This window comes from Ursus arctos, unplaced genomic scaffold, assembly GCF_023065955.2.
Source record: "Ursus arctos isolate Adak ecotype North America unplaced genomic scaffold, UrsArc2.0 scaffold_11, whole genome shotgun sequence".
NCBI lineage: Eukaryota > Metazoa > Chordata > Mammalia > Carnivora > Ursidae > Ursus > Ursus arctos.
The window spans coordinates 48,672,264-48,694,726 of NW_026622775.1; the positions used below are offsets into that span (position 1 = coordinate 48,672,264).

At 35.4% G+C, this 22,463-nt stretch overlaps 1 protein-coding gene across 4 annotated transcripts in view; it reads right to left on the reverse strand.

Moving 5' to 3' along the window:
* FSTL5 (follistatin like 5) overlaps positions 1–22,463 on the reverse strand; it is a 701,705-nt gene that overhangs the window by 219,547 nt on the left and 459,695 nt on the right. For all 4 annotated transcript variants that reach the window (XM_026499588.4, XM_026499587.4, XM_057310158.1 and 1 more), the window contains exon 7: positions 6,801–6,967. In XM_026499588.4, the coding sequence (XP_026355373.1) occupies positions 6,801–6,967 (167 nt within the window). The remainder of the gene's footprint in view (positions 1–6,800; positions 6,968–22,463) is intronic.

The following is a 22,463-nucleotide window of genomic DNA, read 5'->3' on the forward strand; positions in this document are numbered from 1 at the left end:
AGAGGTTCTTTATGAAGCGACAGAGAATGAGTGAATAGGTGATGAGCAATAATTTAAAAAAAACTAAAATTTATGTGCATAGAGATCATAAAATTCCAGAATCACTAACATGAAGGATTGCCCTACATCATTTCCACAGGCATCCCATAATACACTATTTTTACTTCTTTTCATCATCTAGGGAGATGTATACTTTTTTTTTTTTTTTATGTTTTACTATATTATGTTAGTCACCATACAGTACATCCCTGGTTTCTGATGTAAAGTTCCATGATTCATTAGTTGCATATAACACCCAGTGCACCATGCAATACGTGCCCTCCTTACTACCCATCACCAGCCTATCCAATTCCCCCACCCCCTCCCCACTGAAGCCCTCAGTTTGTTTCTCAGAGTCCATAGTCTCTCATGCTTCATTCCCCCTTCTAATTACCCTCCTTTTCTTTATCCCTTTCTTCTCCTACCGATATTCCTAGTTCTTATGTTCCATAGATGAGAGAAACCATATGATAATTGTCTTTCTCTGCTTGACTTATTTCACTTAGCATTATCTCCTCCAGTGCCGTCCATGTTGCAGCAAATGTTGAGAAATCATTCTTTTTGATAGCGGAATAATATTCCATTGTATAAATGGACCACATCTTCTTAATCCAGTCATCTGTTGAAGGGCATCACAGCTCCTTCCACAATTTAGCTATTGTGGACAATGCTGTAATGAACATTGGGGTGCATATGGCCCTTCTCTTCACTATGTCTGTATTTTTGGGGTAAATACCCAGTACTGCAATGGCTGGGTCACAGGGTAGCTCAATTTTTAACTTTTTAAGGGACCTCCACACTGTTTTCCAGAGTGGCTATACAAACTTGCGTTCCCACCAACGATGTAGGAGGGATCCCCTTTCTCCACATCCTCTCCAGCAATTGTTGTTTCTTGCCTTGTCAATTTTTGCCATTCTAACTGGCATAAGGTGGTATCTTAGTGTGGTTTGGATTTGAATTTCCCTGATGACTAATGATTTTGAACATTTTTTCATGTGTCTGTTAGCCATTTGTATGTCTTCATTGGAAAAGTGTCTGTTCATATCTTCTGCCCATTTTTTGATTTGTTTATTTGTTTCTCACTTATTGAGTTTGAGAAGTTCTTTGTAGATCTTTGATACCAGTCTTTTATCTGTAGTGTCATTTGCAAATATCTTCTCTCATTCTGTGGGCTGCCTCTTAGTTTTTTTGACTATTTCCTTGGCTGTGCAGAAGATTTTTATCTCGATGAAGTCCCACAAGTTCGTTTTATCTTTTGTTTCTCTTGCCTTTGGAGATGTGTCATGAAAAAGGTTGCTTTGGCCAATGTCGTAGAGGTTGCTGCCTATGCTCTTCTCTAGGATTTTGATGGATTCCTGTCTCACATCGAGGTCTTTCATCCATTTGGAGTTTATCTTTGTGTATGGTGTGAGAGAGTGGTCAAGTTTCATTCTTTTGCATGTAGCTGTCCAATTTTCCCAGCACCATTTTATTGAAGAGACTGTCTTTTTTCCACCGGATGTTTTCTACTGCTTTATCAAAGATTAGTTGCCCAAAGAGCTGAGGGTCCATTTCTGGGTTCTCTATTCTGTTCCATTGGTCTATGTGTCTGTTTTTGTGCCAGTACCATGCTGTCTTGGTGATCACAGCTTTGTAGTACAGCTTGAAATCCGGCATTGTGATGCCCCCAGCTTTGTTTTTCCTTTTCAACAGTTCCTTGGCGATTCGGGGCCTTTTCTGGTTCCATACAAATTTGAGGACTATTTGTTCCAGTTCTTTGAAAATTATGTCATCGGTATTTTGATCAGGATAGCATTGAAAGTGTAGATTGCTCTGGGTAGCATGGACATTTTAACTATGTTGATTCTTCCGATCCATGAGCATGGAATATTTTTCCATCTCTTTGTGTCTTCTTCAATGTCTTTCAAGAGTGATTTATAGTTTCTAGAATATAGATCCGTTACATCTCTGGTTAAGTTAATTCCAAGGTAACATATGGTTTTTGGTGCTATTGTAAATGGGATGGATTCCCTAATTTCTCTTTCTTCAGTCTCATTATTCGTGTATAGAAATGCAACTGTTTTCTGAGCATTGGTTTCGTATCCCGCCACATTACTGAATTGCTCTACAACTTTTAATAGTTTGGGAGTGGATTCTTTTGAGTTTTCCATATAGAGTATCATGTCATCTGTGAAGAGACACAGTTTGACTTCTTCTTTGCCGATTTGAATACCTTTTATCCCTTTTTATTGTCTGATTGCTGTTGCAAGGACTTCTAGTACTATGTTGAATAATAGTGGCGAGAGTGGGCATCCTTGTCGTGTTCCTGATCTTAAGGGAAAGGCTTCCAGCTTTTCCCCATTGAGAATGATATTTGCTGTAAGCTTTTCATAGATGGTTTTTATGAGATTGAGGAATGTACCCTTTATCCCTACACTCTGAAGGGTTTTAATCAGGAAAGGATGCTGTATTTTGTCAAATGCTTTTTCTGCATCTATTGAGAGAATCATATGATTTTTGAATTTTTCTTTCTGGATAAAATATAAGACACTGGTAGATTTGCGAATGTTGAACCACCCTTGCATCCCAGGGATGAATCCCACTTGGTCATGATGGATAATCCTTTTAATGTACTGTTGGATTCTATTAGCCAGGATCTTGTTGAGGATTTTGGCATCCATATTCATTAGGGAAATCGGTCTGTAATTCTCCTTTTTGAGGGGGTCTTTGCCTGGTTTGGGGATCAAGGTAATATTGGCCTCATAGAGTGAGTTTGGTAGCTTTCCTTCTGTTTCTATTTTTTGAAATAGCTATAGGAGTTAGGTATTATTTCTTCTTTGAATGTTTGGTAGAGTTCCCCAGGAAAACCATCCGGGCCTGGAGTTTTGTTTTTTGGAAGGTTGTTTATCACTGACTCAATCTCTTCATAATTAATTGGCCTGTTTAAAAAATCAATTTCTTCCTATTTCAGTCTTGGTAATTTATAGGCTTCCAGGAAGGCCTCTAATTTTTTCAGATTGCTTAATTTATTGTCATAAAGTTGTTGATAAAAGTTTCTAATAATCCTTCCAATTTCATTGGTGTTAGTTGTGACCTCTCCTTTTTCATTCATAATTTTATTAATTTGGGTCCTTTCTCTATTCTTTTGGATAAGTCTTGCCAGTGGTCTGTCAATTTTATTAATTCTCTCAAAGAACCAGCTTCTAGTTCTGTTGATCTGCTCTACTGTACTCCTGGTTTCTAATTCATTGATTTCTGCTCAATCTTGGTCAACTGCTTCCTCGTACGTGGATTAGGACTGTCCCTCTGTTGCTGTTCCAGCTTCTTGAGGTGAGAATATAAAAACTGCTTTTTAAATTTTTCTATTCTTTTGAGTGAGGTTTGGATGGCTATGTATTCCCCCCTTAGGACTGCCTTTGCAGTATCCCATAGGTTTTGGACCGTTGTGTTTTCATTCTCATTGGTCTCCATAAATTGTTTAAATTGATTTTTGATTTCCTGGTTTATTGAATCCTTCCTGAGCAGGATGGTTCTTAGTCTCCAAGTGTTTGAGTTTCTTCCAAATTTTTCCTTGTGGTTGAGTTCCAAATTCAGAGCGTTGTGGTCTGAGAATATGCAGGGAATAATTTCAGTCTTTTGGTATCGGTTGAGACCTGTTTTGTGACCCAGAACATGGTCTATTCTTGAGAATGTTCCATGGGCATTAGAATAGAATGAGTATTCTTTGGTTCTGGGGTGTAGTGTTCTTTATATATCTATGACGTCCAACTCGTCAAAATGGCATTCAAAGCTCTTATTTCTTTGCTCATTTCTTGCTTAGGTGATCTGTCTATTGCTGATAGTGGAGTTTGAGGTCCCCTACTATTAATGTATTTTTATCTCTATGTCCCTTTATTGTGGTTAAGAGTTGGCTTGTGTCTTGCTGCTCCTCTGTTGGGGGCATATATATTTATAATTGTCATATCCACTTGTTGGATACATCCTTTAAGAATAATATAGTGCCCTTCTGTGTCTCTCGCTATAGGCTTTAGTTTAAAATCCAATCTGTCTGATATGAGAATTGTTACCCCAGCCTTCTTTTGAGGTCTTTTGGCATGAAAGATGGTATTTATCCCTTCACTTTCAGTCTGAATGTATCTTCAGGTTCACAATGAGTCTCTTGTAGACAGCAAATGGATGGGTCATGTCTTTTTATCCAATCTTCAACCCTGTGGTATTTATGGGAGCATTTAGGCCATTTACATTGAGACTGATTATTGAGAGATACGGTTTTAATGATGCCATGTTGCCAGTAAAGTCTTTGTTTCTATAGATTGTGACTTTCTGTTCTGTTTCACTCTTGGGGCCTTTTTACTTTTATAGAACCCCCCTTAATATCTCCTGTAGGGCTGCTTTCGTGGTTACAAAATTGGTCAATGACTGGCGATTCTGGAAGGTCTTTATTTCCCCATCAATTCTGAATGACAGCCTTGCTGGATAAAGGATCCTTGGCTGCATGTTTTTCTCTGAAAGAGCTTTAAAAATGCCCCCCCCCCAACCCTTTCTCTCATTCCAGGTCTGTGTAGACAGGTCTGATGTAATTCTGATACCTTTGACTTGGTATGTGAAAAATTTCTTTGCCCTGGCCGCTTTCAATACTGTATCCTTGGATCTAACATTTGCGAATTGCACTATGACGTGACATGGTGTAGGTTTGTCGTGGTTGAGCTTGGGAGGGGTCCTCTCTGCCTCTTGGACATGAATGTTTGTTTCCCTTGCTAGATTAGGGAAGTTTTCAGCTTCAATTTGTTCAAATATCTCTTCTAGACCTCTGTTTTACTCCACCCCCTCGGGGATGCCAATGATTCTGACATTGGAATGCTTCATTGCGTCAGTAATCTCCCCTAACCTACATTCCTGAGCATGGATTTTTTTGAGTCCAGATTCTATTTTAGCTTTTCCCTCTACTAACCCATCCTCCAATTCGCTGATACGTTCTTCTGCCTCATTCACCCTGGCAGTCAGAGCCTCTAGTTTTGACTGCATTTGGCTCATAGAATTTTTAATTTCTGCCAGATTCACTCTCATTTCCGCCCTTAGAGATTCTGTATTCTCATTAACATTTTCATTAATACTTTTTTCAAGTCTACACATCATCTTGACCATTGTTACTCTGAATTCCATTTCTGATAATTTGGTTATATCCATATAAATTAGTTCTGTGGAAGAGGCCACAGACTCATTGTCTTTTCTTTCCTGGGGGGGGGGGGGATTTCTCCTTCTCGTCATTCTGATGAGGAGAGGTTGCGGGGTTGTCCAGAGCCCAAATTATTGACCGGGACCCAGGCAGTGCACCCTTGTTTTATAGGGATCTTAGGGATGTGGGCTTCTTGATTTTTCAGCTTGCCTTCTGGGGGAGGGGTCTGCCGCGCCTATACTCAGGCAACCCTCTTTGGGTAGAGTCTCTGTGTCCCCTGCAAGGGGGGATGGGTATGGGCACACTGTTAGCTGGTATTTCCAGGCTTTTGTTCTCTGGAGGCTTCCCTGGCGGTTTGCTGTGCCTCTTCTGAGAGTCAGAGCAGCAGTGGCTGAATCTCAGCCTCTGTCTCAGAACAGAGGGATCGCGGACTGTTCTCCACTGATGAACTGGCCACTTTAACTCTGATTCTGTTAGTGCTGCTCAACCCTGCATTGTCCCAGGATGTGTGCCCCACACCCAGGGTCCCAGCCCTCACTTCCAGGGCTGGTGTGTCTCTGACCTTTGTGTTTCTAATATTGCCAGCCACCCCGCATGCTCCGGAGCTCCTGGTCTCAATCTGGTTCCAGTCAGCACACTGGAGCTCCGTTTCAGTCTGGTGGCACACGTTCCCCGGCTCACGGTCTCAGTCTGCTGTCTCGCGGGTGGCGGTCCACGAATCTGCCCGCTCCCCTGTGCAGGTGGCTACTGCGTCACGGTGCCCGAACGCAGCGGCTCCCTCCCCTTCTGTTTATCTTCCAATATCTGTGCGCGGTTTCACGGATCTTCGCTTGGTACCTCAATACTCAGTGCTGGAGATGTTCATTTGTAGAGATCCAGATGTATCTTCCTGCATCTCAGGCTGATTCCGTGGATGTTCAGGCTGGTCTGGTACCTATCCAACTCGACTCAGGGGACTGGCTGAAAAAGGGGTCCCCTACTCCTCCGCCATCTTAACTCCCCAGGAGATGTATACTTTTTAACCCTCACTTGGAACACATAGCACAGAAGGAACAGATGAGTACCCTGTTTCTGTTTCATTTTCAAAGCTGTACCCTTTCAAATTGAGTTTAAGATTCTGAATTTCTAGGAGTGAACCTGAGTGGAGAAATTTATTCTAATTTCATTCTAGAAAAATACACCATTTGTTGCTTGATTAATGTTTATTACTTCTAATACATTATGAAGTATTTGAAGCAAAACCTGCCTTTTCCCAATCTCTAACACCTCACAAGCTTTAGACTGTTGCTCAACCATAATAGCAAATACATAAAGATAAATTTTTGATAATTGTAGAAATTCTGACAATCAGACAGAATTGGCTTAAGTTGATATGATCCTACTAACACAGTGCTACCTAACCTGCTTACCACATCCACACAAGTGATCTGGATAATTTCAAATGATCTATAGGGCACCTCCCAGTCAGTGGTGTGGATATGACAATGTTCCAATAATTCTCTTCTACTCCACATCCAATATTCATTAAGCTCCTCAGACTTCACGAAGTCTGGAATATATCACGTGAAATACGCACACATAAAGCAATGTCTACTTATGTACTCACATTGATGTCTTCCAAATCTAAATTATTTAGAATAATATTGTTCCTTTTCCAGATGATGGGGGGTCTCAGTGCCCCCTGAATGGCACAGCTCAGAACAGCACTTTGTCCCACGGTTGCCGCTGTAATACTCAGTTTCTGATCTTCAGGCAGACTCAACTGGATAACCTCTGTAAAGACAGAGTGTCAGTAATGTTGATGAGCATGTAATTTTATAAGGTTAATTAGTATAAAGTTTCTGAAAACTAGTAATTAAGGTTTTTAGTTTGAATAAAATGGAAAAAAGCTTGTGATGAAATGAAAAAAAGGGATAAATTGTTTCCAATAAAAGGTCAGAATGACATTTCAATTTAATTGATTGACAAGCATCCTCATGAGGCAAAGAACTATTAAACATGAAATGAATATCAGAAGTAGAGTTATAATAAGCCTGGCAGATTGCACCCAAAAGAGATATAAATTATTTAACTGCCAAATCGACATGTAGTGTGTCATCGGCATTGAGATAAAAATGATGTTGTTTATTCACTGATAGATTTATATTGTAGGTGAGGTGAGATCATTGCTGGCTGGCTTCAGAGAACACTAGCATAGCTGAATGGGTAAAATGCATCATTATGCTGGGAAACATAAATTGACTCTAAAGGGATAAGATTTATTTGGGAAGTTGACGGAGGAAAAACTGAAGTTCACCAACCAAACAGCAATTACGTGAAATGCTGTCAGCTGCCTTTATCAGTCCGACAATGTTGGTACAGTACCGTTGCTTCCTGATCCTTAAATTTTAAAGTTAAATATAATATTTTTAACTATTCAACACATTTCTCCTAATAATTATGCCAAACCAGAAAATACAATTTGTAATCTGGATCTGGCTTTCCTTTTCTGTTTTCAGACAATCTTTACCAATTATGGGAATTAACAAGTCTGTCATTGTGGATTATCATGAGAGATGATTAGATGATCCTACCAGTTTTCATCCATGTGAAGCTTCCCATTAGTACTCATCAGCTGATATTCACAGACACTAACTTTTCTACACTGAATGAGTTTTACATTTTGTCTTTGCTCAGTCTTAGGCAGGGTAGAACATCACAGATCAGTATTCTGAAATGAAATTTCCATGGGGATAGGGTGAGGGGGGACAATGATTGTCTTTTGTTTCTTTGCTGTGATTGATACTATTTTTCATGGGGGTGTTGAGTATAGAAAAGTAGTGACTTTTAATTTGCAATAAATAAGCATTAGGTGCGATCTTTGCTGTCTCCTCTGCAAAGCCCTCTCCTTTCCTTTCACCATTCTACCTTCTTCTTCTCTCTTTCTGAAACCTATGTCCTCTTGAGAAAAAAGAGAAATGCCAATCAAATACATTTTATAGAATGTAACTATTCAGTAAACAGTTACTTTACTTTCTGGTACCATCACAAGTTGTCATGTCAAAAATGGCATATATTTTTGTATTGGAAGACCAGGATTGAACATACAATCCCCCACATGCACATCTTAAGCATTAATGTTAAATGATCTCTGTTGTCATAAACCCTGTCTGTCACACCATTAGCTGATGAATATAAATGAAATAAACTGACTCTTACTTGTTGTATAAGATCTAGTGTCTAAATCTAAAAGCCTTAATGACTTAAGGCAGCAGTGTTTTGTGTTGTCAAAGAAGAGGGTGGGCATGCCTTTGAAATTGAAAAACCCTATGAGAGAGACTCAGCCCAAGTTTATTCTTTTCATCATGACATCATTTATAGAAATGATACAGATGGGTAACATGGTATTTGCTCATTCATTTGTATTGGCAGCCTAATGTTCCCTAATGACATTTATCCATATTCACGTTTTATTTCAATGTTTCTTGAGCAATAAGAACATAGGCAATATGCTTAATCTTCTTTTCTTTAATACTCATACTCTTTCTTTCTTTCTTTCTTTCTTTCTTTCTTTCTATAAAATCACTAAAATACATTTGGCCAATTAAGCATAGAAAACATTTGAAATTTGCAGACACAATGTTTCTTTAGGTCTTTTTTTTTTTTTTTAAGATTTTATTTATTTATTTGAGACAGAGAGCGAGGGGGGTAGGGGCAGAGGAAGAGGGAGAGAAAGAATTTCAAGCAGACTCCACACTGAAGATGGAGCCTGACATGGGGCTCAATCTCACAACCCTGAGGTCATGACCTGTGCTGAAGTCAAGAGCTGGATGGACACTTAACCAACTGAGCCACCCAGGCATCCCTAGGTCTTTTTTTTTTTTTTTTTAATATTACAAACTTAGAGAAAAAGGGAGAATTATAAAAGTAATAACATTGTGTAGAGTATTATAAGGATTATTAATAATTTTTCATTAACATTTCTGAATTCCAGCTTCTGGTTTCTCATAAAATCATGTAAGAAATAATGGGACATCTGGTTCTAATATCAGCATATTAGCATTGGCTATTCTGACATTTAGAAATACAGTTGCTACTAAGTCACCTTGGAATCTCTTCACTAACCTCTTGCATCTGGTATTAGGTCCCGGGCCATTCAAATTAGTTGTGCTTTTGGTAGTTATACATTAATAATGCTAATTAGATAATATGAACATGTTAGAATAAATGCTAAGATTTGGCATAACAATGTGGGACATCTTTCTAAAATGTAATTTTTTTTGAGAGGATACATAATGAGAAATAAGAATTCCTATTCACCCAAGGCATATTAACTTGCACAGTAAAGAAGTTTCTCTTTAATTTGGAAATTACATTTTAAAATTATTTTTAAAACTATCTCAGTGATATGTATTATTAAATAATGATATGTATTTTGAAAACTCTTTAGAATTTTTTCCTGCATATTTCATGCTACATATACATTTCTCCTCTTCCCTAATATATCATATAGAACTACATACACAAAGCCAATTATGTTCACTTGCTACTTCTCAAATTCGAGTGCTTTTTTTCCTTAAATAAATATAGCAGCAAGATGTCTTTTATCTACAAAATTGTCATGCTTACCTTTACTAGTCTTTCTAATAGCTATTAAAAAGTAAAGATTTAATCTCACACACTAACATTAAACACTATTACTCTTATATTTTAAATTTCACCAAACATGCTTTAATGGTGAAGAAAGTACACATAAAGCATAGTCGGATTTATGTTTTATAAAGAAATGGTGATCATTTCTAGAAATGCATTAACATCCTAAAACAATAACTACAAACCAATTTATAAGCCAATTTAAGATTTCTTTTAAGAGCTATTAGAACAGGTTGGTTGTCTCTGAGCGTTTGTGTATATTTAGTGTTCATAGTTGTCACTTTAGAAATGAGTTCCCAGAAAAAATATTGAAAATTTAATTTCTTATTAATTAGTATTAATCTACATTTTCATAGATATACATTAATGATAGCATATTTCATTCTATAGCATACTATCCACATCTTATGTGAGTTATGTACAGACAACTGCTTTGCAGAGAATACGATCTACGATTTTCGTACCGTCCTCCATTCTTTCAGCTCCAATGATAATGCATTTATGAAGTCTTCTTTAAGTAAAATCATGTATCACATGATATCAAGAGTCAGTTGATGTCTTGAACAAAGATAAAAACATAAAACACATAGACTAGGTATAACAGATGGTACTCAGTTTTTTGAAACACTTCAGTACTTCTTTTGACCTATAAGCTTTGCTTCCTATTGGAGGACCTTTCAGCATCCAAGGAAAGAAATCAGAGCCCTAGCTGTGGTGTTTCCTCTAATCTCACGTTATGAAGACTACTAATGCCATTTCTACATCAGCTTTTTCTTTTGGCTACTTGGGAAAGGGAAGAGGCAAGTAAAATAGTGTCTCCCTGTGGAACCCTTTCTGCACTTCCTCATTTTCACAACTTGACTTAGAGGAATATTAAGAGCTTGCTTTCAAAGTGATGAAAAATTGTAAGTCTCTTCAAGCCAAATCTGAAGCCAGAGAGAAAAGTACAGTAGAGTACAACCTCAACCACAGCAGGTAAGTATTTATGAAGCATTTATTCCAATAGCAACTAGGTGATAGAAATAGTAATAGGAACATGGGTAAAAATAGTATATGTTCTAAAAATAGTACAAAAAAAGGAATAAAATAATATGAATCTTTGTGAAACATGAATTAAAAAGAAGATGATTTTAGTAACTTTGACTAAAAATCAATTCTTTTAAAAATCATCAGAAAAATGTAATTTATCATAAACAGATTCTGTTCTTTTGAAGCTCCTAAGTACATACTTATGTTGAATATTTGAATACTAGTGTCATAATCTTATTGCCCTAATCATGCTTATAACTACTATTATAGGAATGAAATTTTATCAGTAACATTTTCAAATTACATGTATTTTTCCCTTCTCAACTACATTAAAAGTAATTGATAATTAAAAACAGGTAAAATAAAATACTTAAGTCAGAAATGCATCACACACACACACAAATGACACTTAGAAATCCCAAGTGGAATACTTAGTTATTCTCATAATAAAACCACACTTATTCAATGACACACTCCTTAACTAACTAGAATATTCTGATGGTATCTTCTGTCAAGAAATAGGTGATTTTAAAATAAATGTTAATGTTTACCTAATTTAGACATGTCAAGATATACACTAATTTATTATGATAAAATGTCTTGAAATTTTATACTAATTGCTTATCTGCACACTATTGTATGCTTATATTAGAATGTGCATTGCAAAAATAAAAATAAATGTAAAAAGAGATCTAGAAACATTCCTTGGTAGCAATGGATTGGATAATTTGGACTAACTTTTCCACCAAAGAAGTAACATAGCAACAAACAAACTACAAGCAAATCAGGAATAAATACAAATAATATTTTTAAAAGAATAGATGAAAATGAAAGATGTATTCTTTTCCATTCTTATCTCATGAAAGAGATAACAAGACAGTGAAGAACTGCCCAGTCTATATCTTGAAGAGAACTGTAACTTAGAGACTTAAGATTGCAGCTCCAGTCACACAGTGCTTTGGGAATTTTTCCATCTTGAGAAGATGACTGAGGCTTAAATGCCCTTTGGCGGCTTTTTGTTCCTCCAGGCAGATGGGATAGGTGTGCTAATGGACTTCTCTGTGCTAGGACTTTAAGATGCCTCACTCTGCAAGTGAATAGCATGGACTGTAGCTCCCTTTTATCTGGGTATCTCGTAAAATATAAAATCTTCCCCTCTATAGTAAAATAATGTCATCCTAGTCATCTAATCATCATTATAAACAATTCTTAAAATAAAATGTCCAGCAAACAGTCAAGGATAACAGGGCATACAGAGACAGAAGACAGCATGATGAGAATGAGCAGAAAGAGCATTCAATGGTAATAAACCCACAAGGATTATAAAATATATTGTTTATGAAAATAAAATCAGTGTAGAAAATTTGACAAAGACCTTAAATATACAATCTATAAACATTATAAATTCATGAAAGGGCCAAATAGAAATTATATAAGTAGAAAAATGTAATAACTGAAATTAAGAATTAAACTGATATGCTTAAGAACAGATTAGACACAGCAGAAAAGATAATTACTAAACTAGGGAAGAGATTAAAAGAAACATTACAGAATGAAACATAGAAGGATGAAGATTTGAAAATACAGGTGAGGGTAACAAAAAGAGGTTTATGTGGAGCCCCCAGAGGGATAAAGCAAACAAAAAAAATGAAACAGAGGTAATATTTGAAGAAATAGTACCTGAGGATTTTCCATAAATGTTGAAAGACACCAATCAATAGATTGAAGATCATCGAATGTTTAGCAAAGCAAGTGAAAAACTACAATAATCTACACCTAGACACTTAGTAGTGAAATTGAAAAAAAAATCAAAGAGAAAGAAACTTCTTAAAATTGTGCGAATAAGAAAATACAGATTGCCTTCACAGCAAGTGGAGACAGGACAGTAACTGGTATCACGGGCAAAAATAGGAACAAGAAGCTAGTAAGATTATATCATATAACAAATGATATGTATTTTGATGAAACAAAATAAAATCAACCTTAGAATTTTATCCACATAAATAAAAATTAAATATATTTTTAAAAACAGTAAGACAGTTCATCTCTAGTAAACTTGTCTTAAGGTAAATTCTGCAGGATAACCTTCTGGCAGAAGGGAAATGCTTCTAGATGAGAACTCAAAGACGCAGGAAGGAAAGGAGAGCCAAGAAGGCGTTTCAATATAAGCGTTAAAATTTAACCTTAAACTTTGTTACTTCAAGAGTACCTGATAATATAAAGGAGTATCTTCATAGTCCTGGGGCAGAGAAAGATTTTTTAAAGCACAGAAAAACCAAACCAAACAAACAACTAACTCACCACAAGGGAAATGATTTATAAGTTTAACCACATCATAATTTAGATCATCTGTTCCTTAAAATGTACTTTTAAGAGACCAAAAATGCAAGCCACCAAGCAGGAAAAGATACTTGCCATCCATAAAACTAACAAAGATCTCATATAGAGAATTAATAAAGATCTCCTAAAAATTAATAAGTAAAAGATAATTCCAAAGAACCCCAACCAAAGACTTGAACAAATATTCTATGAGTTAGTTAATCCATATGGCTAAGGAAAATCTGAAAAAGTATTTAACAATATGTGTAATCAGGGAGATGCAAATTTAAGCCAAAACTTTCAGACTGGCATAAATTATAAAGTCTAGTGATAAGCTTCGGAAGAATATGAAGCAACAGAAATTCTTATATTCCTTGAAAAAAAAGTGTAAATTCACATATATACTTTCCTTCTCCATTAGTAAATAAAGCCTCATCTACACAAACTTGCCCTGCCAATTCATGTTTCCAAGTTAGCCATGTGCCTTGCAGAAGCCTAGAGTGTAAGAGTGTTTGGGTGTTATTAAAAAAAAAAAAAAAAAAAAAAAAAACAGAGGTAGCAATGCATATATTACCAAGATACCTTTAATGCACTGAACAGAAGGGAGGAAAAAAAAAAAGAGAGAGGTCTAAATTGGGAGAGAAGAATCTGGTGAGGAATAGAATAGAATAGAATAAAAAATTCCTAAGTTTATCCTGAAGAAAAAGAGCCGCTAGACAGGAAAATTCTAAGAATACCAGTGAGAATGGAATTATTTCTGCCCAAGTTCTGAAAAAAAACAGAAGGATTTAAAATCAAAAGCATAAATAAAGTATTTAGCAGTTAGTTAAAACAAAAACATCATTTCTTCCTGTCATTGGAGGGATTTAAAAGTTATGGGAAGATATTTTTAAAAAAGACTTCAATAAGAGAATTTCTGTACAACAATGAAGCAAAAGTTCTTGTGCAAATGGAATTTCATTTTTTAATCTCTTTATAGCTCTGTAATAAGAAAAATACAGCAATATAGACAGGACTGTATTTTGATAATACTTCAGGACATTTTATATGTTAACAATGTAAGTCATGTTTTCTTTTTTTATTAATGATTTTGATATTCCTTCTGTGATCTTATAAATGTAGTGCAATTACCATTCAACTTTTCTGTTCAATTTTATTTAATTTCTCTCTTTCAAATAAATTATATACAGTTGAATTTTAAACTGAAACACGTGAAGAATAAGCCTATTCATTTCAGTGATATGTATAACACTAGCAACTTGGAAAATAATCTTTCTAATGAATAATAGTTTCCCTTCAAAATTTGACCTAACAAAAATTGTATCCAACAGAGAGAACTGGGTGGCCACCCAAAGTAATCAAGTTAATTTTAACGTTATAATTTGGAAAACTTCAAGGGTAGAGACAATATCATCAAGACTCACATTTGAGACACCACTGGGATGCTTGCCTCAGTTTGATTTCTAATGCACACTCTTTAGAAGACTTTTGACAAGTTATTTAAACTCTGTGAGTCTCAGTTTTTCTATCTTTACAATAAAGATGGTATCTAACTCTTAACAATACTGTGAAGATAAGGTATGATATTTTAAAATACTTATTACTGTGCCTGGTCTTCAGTAAATTCTGGATATGCCACACCTGTTCCTACTAGTGGAGAGCTATTGAAGTATTTGTAGGTTAAGATAGGCCCCATTTTACCATGTTTAGGAATTACGATCACTTTGATAAAGGCACTGCTTATATAAATTGTATTGGTTCAATTTTCATAGATATTACTTAAGCATGAGAAGAAAAACCCAGGCTCATGACCCACGAGGCAACTTAGGCTCCATTTTAGTTCAACTCTTACATACAAACTATGTGCCCTTTACGTTTTACTTAACATGCATGCTTAAAAAACGGCTATTAAACATAATGATAATCACTCTCCTACCTTCAAAAATCATGAAAAACATACTGAAATGTTGAAGAAATCAAATATCTTTTTCCTGTACAATTTGTGATAAAAAAAACACCATGTGTGATTTGAGAAAATTTGATATTATTTTCTAAATGCCTAAATTACTGAATACATGAAAAACTGAATAAATTACTATTTCTAATAATCTTTTAAAAGTTCTGGTGTGATCATTTAGAAATGGAATTCAATGTAGTAAATTGGGAGGAAAAATTGCACAGACATATGAAGGAAAGAATCTAACATGAAGAGTTTGCTGTGAATCCTCATTTGTCAGTCAGGGCCAAGCAATCAGCTAATCACTACCTATTTCCTGTATGTTAACAGTGTGTTCAGTGGTGTGTTAAAAAGCTATTACGGACATAAGGAAAGAACGTTAACTTGTGTCCATTCCTTCAACTCATCTCAAGGAAACCCCAGGACGTTAATGTTAGAGTCAATCAAATGGCACATTATTTGCTCCGTCTTTAATAAGTTGAAAAATTTTCACTATTTTTTAGATTACAGTCAGTCAGAGCTAAATGAATGAACTCTTCCCTCCATGCAGTGTAAGATAGACTTTTGAGCATTTCAGACTGAAAAGTATTGTTTGCCTAATTAAAACAATTCAGGTAAAGGAGATTGCTGTTTGCCATAACACCCTGCTATTAACTGATAAAACTGAAACTGGGATCCAGAGCATCAGCCTACACTATGAAGTTTTACAGAGTTAGAGTCTCCCTATTATGTTGCAGCAAATAGATGTGAAAGATGGGGAATTGAACATTGGCTGTTCATTTTGGCAGCTCTTCATAGCTTCAGAAGACTGGGTCTCAGCTATGCAAATTCAGAAACAAATTTAACAATTCATCCAGAATTAATTAAGCTACTGGGGATTGACTGAGCTAATCAAAATCACAGGATACCTTTGTTTATACTGGAACACCAATTTATTCATTTACAATTGGGAAAGCATCAGGTTTAGTAAGTAGTGTCAGCCGTGAGCCTGGGAATCTCCCTCCTAATGCACAGGTCAAAAGCTTCTCAAGATTGATGAACAGAAAATTACAAAAAAGGGAGTCGGCTATTCTCAAGCCAGTCAAGCTCTAATCAGCTAATGAATTGCCCTTTTCAACTCTAAAGACATTTCTGTCTAGAGAGCCTTTCTTTTTCTTGTCACTTTCAAGTTTACTGACAAATTCTTAGCCCTTAGCCTCCTGGTTTTTTTTACACCATGCAAATCACCATATGTTTGCAACTAGAGCATTAACTCAGGTAGGCTACAAAACAGTTGAGTATATAAGAGCCTTCTTCACCTTAGTAAATGTTCCCAGAGTCCTGGGCTTGGCAAATGATGCCCCTGCACCAACTCAGGCCCACAAGCTGTTTTTGTAAGTAGAGTTGTACTGGAACACAGCTATATTCATTTATTACTGTATTGTCTTTGGCTGATTTCAGTTATATAGGCAGAGTTGAGTAGTTGTTAACAGAAATCTTATGATATGCATAAGCCTAAGATATTTATTCTTTGGCCCTTTATACGAAGTTGCCTAGTCATTGAAATACTACTTGCAGGTTTTATATCCCTTTAACATGCTTTAGTTACTTAAATGTGATCAATTGGATTCTTGATCATTTTCCAGGTTCAGAACACCAAGCATAACATAATTACATACAGAATACATGGAAATTGTTCCCATTTATATATGGGTGAATTTGTAAACTACCACTGTATGGTTTTTTTGTATTGCAAATTTTCTTTATTTCCTTTTTTCTTTTTTTAATAATTTTTTATTATGTTATGTTAGTCACCATATAGTACATCCTTAGTTTTTGAAGTAGTGTTCCATGATACCACTGTATTTTTTTTATCATCTTTGAAGCTTCCCGTAAATCACGAAGGGATGAGTTTCTCTAAAAACTATGACAATTGCTACTCTTAAAGTACAAAACAAAATGTAAAAGTGAGTCAAGTTTGTCGGGCCCAAATGTAAATTCCTCGTTCCGGATAGTAGCATCTTACTGGGTCTATCTTCTCCAAGTTTATCGCGCAGAACAATGATCATTTCTTCTCTCTTTTTAACATCCAGTCAAAATCTTAATTCTCAGGACACATTTCTCAGCCAGAAGGAAAGCAATCTGATTATCCCATGTAAGTCATTCACAGTACTAATTTGTGAACAAGCCTGATTTCCAAGAGAGAATTTACATTTTAATAGGGAACATTTTAATTCAAATGTATCTTTAACCACCAAAATGCTTAGCAGAAATGCTTACGAGAAGGAAAATCTTCTAAGGAATCTTTGTCAACTCTACTACCACTTCTCGCTAAGAAATCAGAGGGACCTACATCGGACAAAGACAGCCTCAGTCTAACTGAATTTGAGACAAAACCTGTTGAGATTATAGGGCTCTGACCTTTCTCTTCTTAGAGCATTTGCTTTGAAAATTTGCTATTGTAAATTTCTTCTCTCCCCTCTTTGAGATGTAAATCTTCTCCAGGCCTCTAGCCTGTTATACCACCCAGGAACGCCTTTCTCAATGACCTCAGAGCCATCCTTTTGAAATGTAATCATCAGGGAAGATAGTGTTCTTATCACAGTCTCTGTGAGAGGGTGTGAGGCTAACTCCAATTAGCGCCATGGAGCTGACACACTTGGCCTCCTCAAGTTGACCACCATCTTCTCCACCCCATTGCCATTCAGTACCTTTCAATTTGCTCACCCTGGTGCTTCCTAACTCATCTGCCTTTTGTTTCAGCGGGGTTGAGTTCAGTCTTTCCCCCCTATTACAATAGTCTTCCTTGCCTTTTTAACTTGTGGGGTGCAGTTTTTCATTGAAAATCAGAAATCAGTTTTCCTTTTCTGAAAAAATCATGGTATTTGCTTACCTTTACTTCCTACTTTCCAATCATTCTCAAAAGAGAGGGAGTTTACAAAGTATTAATTTATGGTCTATCATTCTAGGGAGGTCTAGAGTTGAAGAAAAACAGATGACCCTCATTTATTTTCACCTAACCCCCCAAAAGCCATAAATTTAAGGATTTTTACAAGCTTATGATTGTTGCCATACAATGATGGTTTTATATCACTTATAAAGCTAGGAATGCATCTTCTCTGCATATGAATGTGGTTTAAATTACTTTAAATATGTACTTCTCTTAGGAACTTCTAGGCATAATTTTAAATCATATCACTACCTGAAAACTACAAGTCCTTCCAAATCCTGTGTAAATATAGTACAATTAGAAACTTTCCAGTAAATCAAAGACTGTCTTAATGCCTAAGAACTCAGATTTAGGGTCATTTATCTTCATCATCAAAACAAAGAAGAGAAGTGAACAATGATGCACTTTACCCAGTAAGTCTGAATAAATACTCTATACATTGACTGCTAAAATTAATGTACTAGATTTAAATTATACAAACTGAAAAGTGTTTATGTAAATTAGAACTTGCATGGCTTTAATTGAAATTCTATATGTATAAATCTCATAATTGCTAAAGCACATTTGATTATTTGAGAAAAGGGATTCAGTATAATAAATGTCAAAATCTACATTTTGTGGCTTTTCATGCAAAAATCTCAGTATTTTATGTCAATTTGATATTTACAGTACGTTTCTCAATTTTTTTGGAGATTTTACTAAGGTACCATATCTTCATCCTGCTCATTTGAGCAAATTTGTAAACAGTACTGACTAAAAAGTTAAATATATTTCTTTTTAAAAGAAACTGCTCAAGTTAATCCAAAAAGATTTTTAGTAATTCTTAAATAGTAAAACTACCTATTATAGCATCATATGACAAACAAGGAGAACATCTGTTTTTTTTGATTAAGTAGATAAAAGAGTGGGTCAAACTCACAATACCGATGAATTCCAGCCTTTGACACTGTATTTCTTTCTTTCTAACAAACAAATGCTAATTGTCAAATGTCAGTCTTTTTATATTTAAGTCTGAGTTTTCTATTACAAATTTGTGATAGAAGATGCATAATTTATCTTATCAGATAACATCTCTTTATATTTATAAGTGATAATTTGATAATACATTTTTCTATTTAAATTCATGAAAAAAGACAAGTTGTTTTAAAAATTATATAAAATTAGTACAGTATTTCAATATATATTTATAAAATGTCGAAGAAAAAAGCCATAGCATGTTAACTTTTATAATTTTTTTTTAAAGATATATTTATTTATTTGAAGGAGAGAGAGAGCATGAGCAAGAGGGTCAGAGGGAGAAGGAGAGAGAATCTTAAGCAGTCTCCATGCTGAGCTGGGAACCGGATGCAGGTCTTGATCTTATGACCCTGAGATCATGATCTGAGTCAAAACCAAGAGTTGGACGCTTAACTGACTGAGCCACCCAGCCACCCCCTTAACCTTTATAATCTAATCCATTTAGAATTGAAGCTATTTCAAGGTACAAACACTATATTTCATACAGCATTGTCAACAGAGTGATTTTGTTTTGGCTGGATAATATTTAGTAACAATTAAAAACAACTAAAGGAGTAATGCAAAAAAAAAAAAAAAACCCACTCTATAGGGTTTCACTATTAATAGACATTTTCTAATGCAAATAAATATTTGGTGGGATACTAAATTTTAACCTTTTATTGTAACTGTAAACTGTACAGTGCCTTAACACTGTAACTGAAGGAATTTCTTTGGGCAGAAAGTATGGATGGAAAGAATAGCAATGAGGAAAGAAAAAAATTAAAAGATTTGGTACAGCTGATTCATCTTGCTTCTTTTCTTCATTCCTACCATAGCCTTTGATGTAAATAATAAGAAATGATCCATATCCCTTTTACATTTGCATATGCCTCAGAAAAAATAAATTGCTCCCACACACAGCAACCAGAGCTGCCCAGTAAAGCAGCATATTTGGATTTTCTCAAGCCACACTCGAAAGCCTGGCACTGCTGTCATATAGTATGTCATCATACCAAGTGGCTCCCTGACAGGCTTGTTTGACTGAAGTATCATATATCAAAGAGATAGCTAGTGACCAAGGTAGAAGCACAAGTTGGCAACTTAACAGTTTATAAGGAACAATGTAACAAAGGTGAAACCATGCCCCACAGATTTAATGAGGTTGAAACTAGCAGAAAGTTTAAAGCTTGTTTTTCAGAGAACTGTTTTCCCCTAATTAGCTATTGTGTCTTTTCAGACTCCACTAATAAACTCACTAGCTGTCTCCACAGAAGCCTTGACTCCAGGTCAACTAATAGGGTTCCAGCCTATGAATAAGGAAGGCTCTGCATTCTTTACCCAAGATAATGAGTCCAAGACCCCAGCCAGTTTATAGCAGCTCTCAGAGCCCGCGCATAGCCCCTTCTCCTTGTCCAGATAACTCCTGATGTCAAGGGGGGAATCTTGCCTCGTTTTGGTGTTGTCGCCACGGCAAAGTGAGCATGGGATGTATGTTACATATATGTTTGCTCAGCATGCTTGCTCCATCTTTCCTCATGAAGAGTCCTAAAGTTCATCAATATGTATGTAATCTCAACCCCTATGATGATTAAAAAACAAAAAACAAAACAAAACAAACAAAAAAATCTTGTTCTCTCCCCATTCAGGGAGGCAGATTTTGAGCCTTGTCTTCCCTCTCTTGGCTGCCTCTCAGATACACTCTTTCCTTGCTGCATCCCTGATGTCTCAGTGATTGGCTTTGCTCCCCATCAGGCAGACAGACTCAGGTTGGGTTACAAGGGCAATCGATATACAGAAGGCACCAAGGGGGACTATTAACTTTGATAAAGAAACATTTCAGTCAAGATGTGTACCATTCCATTTAACAGAGGGATGCATATAAATCTTATCCTTGGGAGAACTCTCCCGGACTTGAGCACCCAGCTGTTGTTACACTTCTGAGACTCCACAGGAGACAGAGCCCCCCTCTCCCATATGGAAGTTTTGTGCCACAAATATAATCTCTGGTTTACTCAGTTGGGATATCTGTTACAAAATTAATATCATACAAATAGAAATAAAGACATAGACACAAGACGGTAGATAAAGCAGGATACTTCATAAACATTTCACTTCACCATATAGATATAAATCTAAATAGATATGCTTCTAATCACTTCAATAAAAAAGTTTAAAATATAACAATTGATATACAATCACTTCATTGCTCAATATTAATAAAATAATAACATACATCATTTAAAATTATGTAGAGACATTTCATTAGTGTTATTACCTCCATGAAAATGCGATAAACCAATATAGGTATATTTATTTTTGAACTTGGTCTATAAAGAGTGTCACATCATAGTCTCTAAATACACATTTACTAGAATTTCATTTATTCTGGAAATTGGAATACAAATGAACAACAGAACACAATATTTCCCCAGTACTGCTTAATTATCAATTTAATATTAGATAATCCAGACAGTTAGCTCACCATTTTGTTAAAATAGCAACACCCAGGAACACACAGAGATTCTTAGCTAATTCCTCTTATGCTCACAAAGGCAAAGCTCTATAATTAGCACAGTTAAAGGAAGTATTTTTATATAATCCATTTTTTTATTTATCAAAATTCTAATTTGGTGGTTTTAGGAAGCAGGGATTTACTGTGTTATCATGAAAGCATAAACTTGTGTGTAGTAATTTTCTTAGGAGTACGAATATTATAATTCTAGTGAAATAAGAAAAAATATATTCTTTTCCCTGAAGGTATGTTGCATAATCATATTTTAATATATTGCTACAAAATACTTATATAAATGTGCTTTTAAGGAAAAATTTAAAAACAAAACAAAACCTAGAATCATGATATAATTTATGCTAATATGATGCTGTCTGATAGAAAATCTTTAGAAGTTGTTAATATATATTTTATATGAATGGTAAAATTCGTATTTTCTCAGAAGAGGAAGAATTGAAAAAATATTAGACTTAACAACATGTAATATATTATTACGTATGAAATATTACCTTGCTATGTGGCATATAGGCAATATAAACTAATTTATATTATATGATCGTAAGGAACAAATCACATTGGAAAAGTGTAAACTGGCTCCTGGTGTGATTTCGAATTTGAATTCTGATTCTAGCACTTTCTTGTTAAAGGACCTTGGTTAGGAATCACAAACTGCCCTCATAGAAATCAATAAAATTAATGAAAGGTAGGGATATTGGCAATGGGGTGAAGGAAATAATTATAAATATGCTCTTTTGGTTTTCCCTCATCAAGAAAGATACAATATTCACAACAATCTTTGTTCCCAATTCTTAGACTTTAGGGCTTAGAGAAATGTAACAAAGGAAGAGTAAACTAATTGATCTTTGTAGTTTTAAGGCCCAGTTTCTTTCAGGTCCTG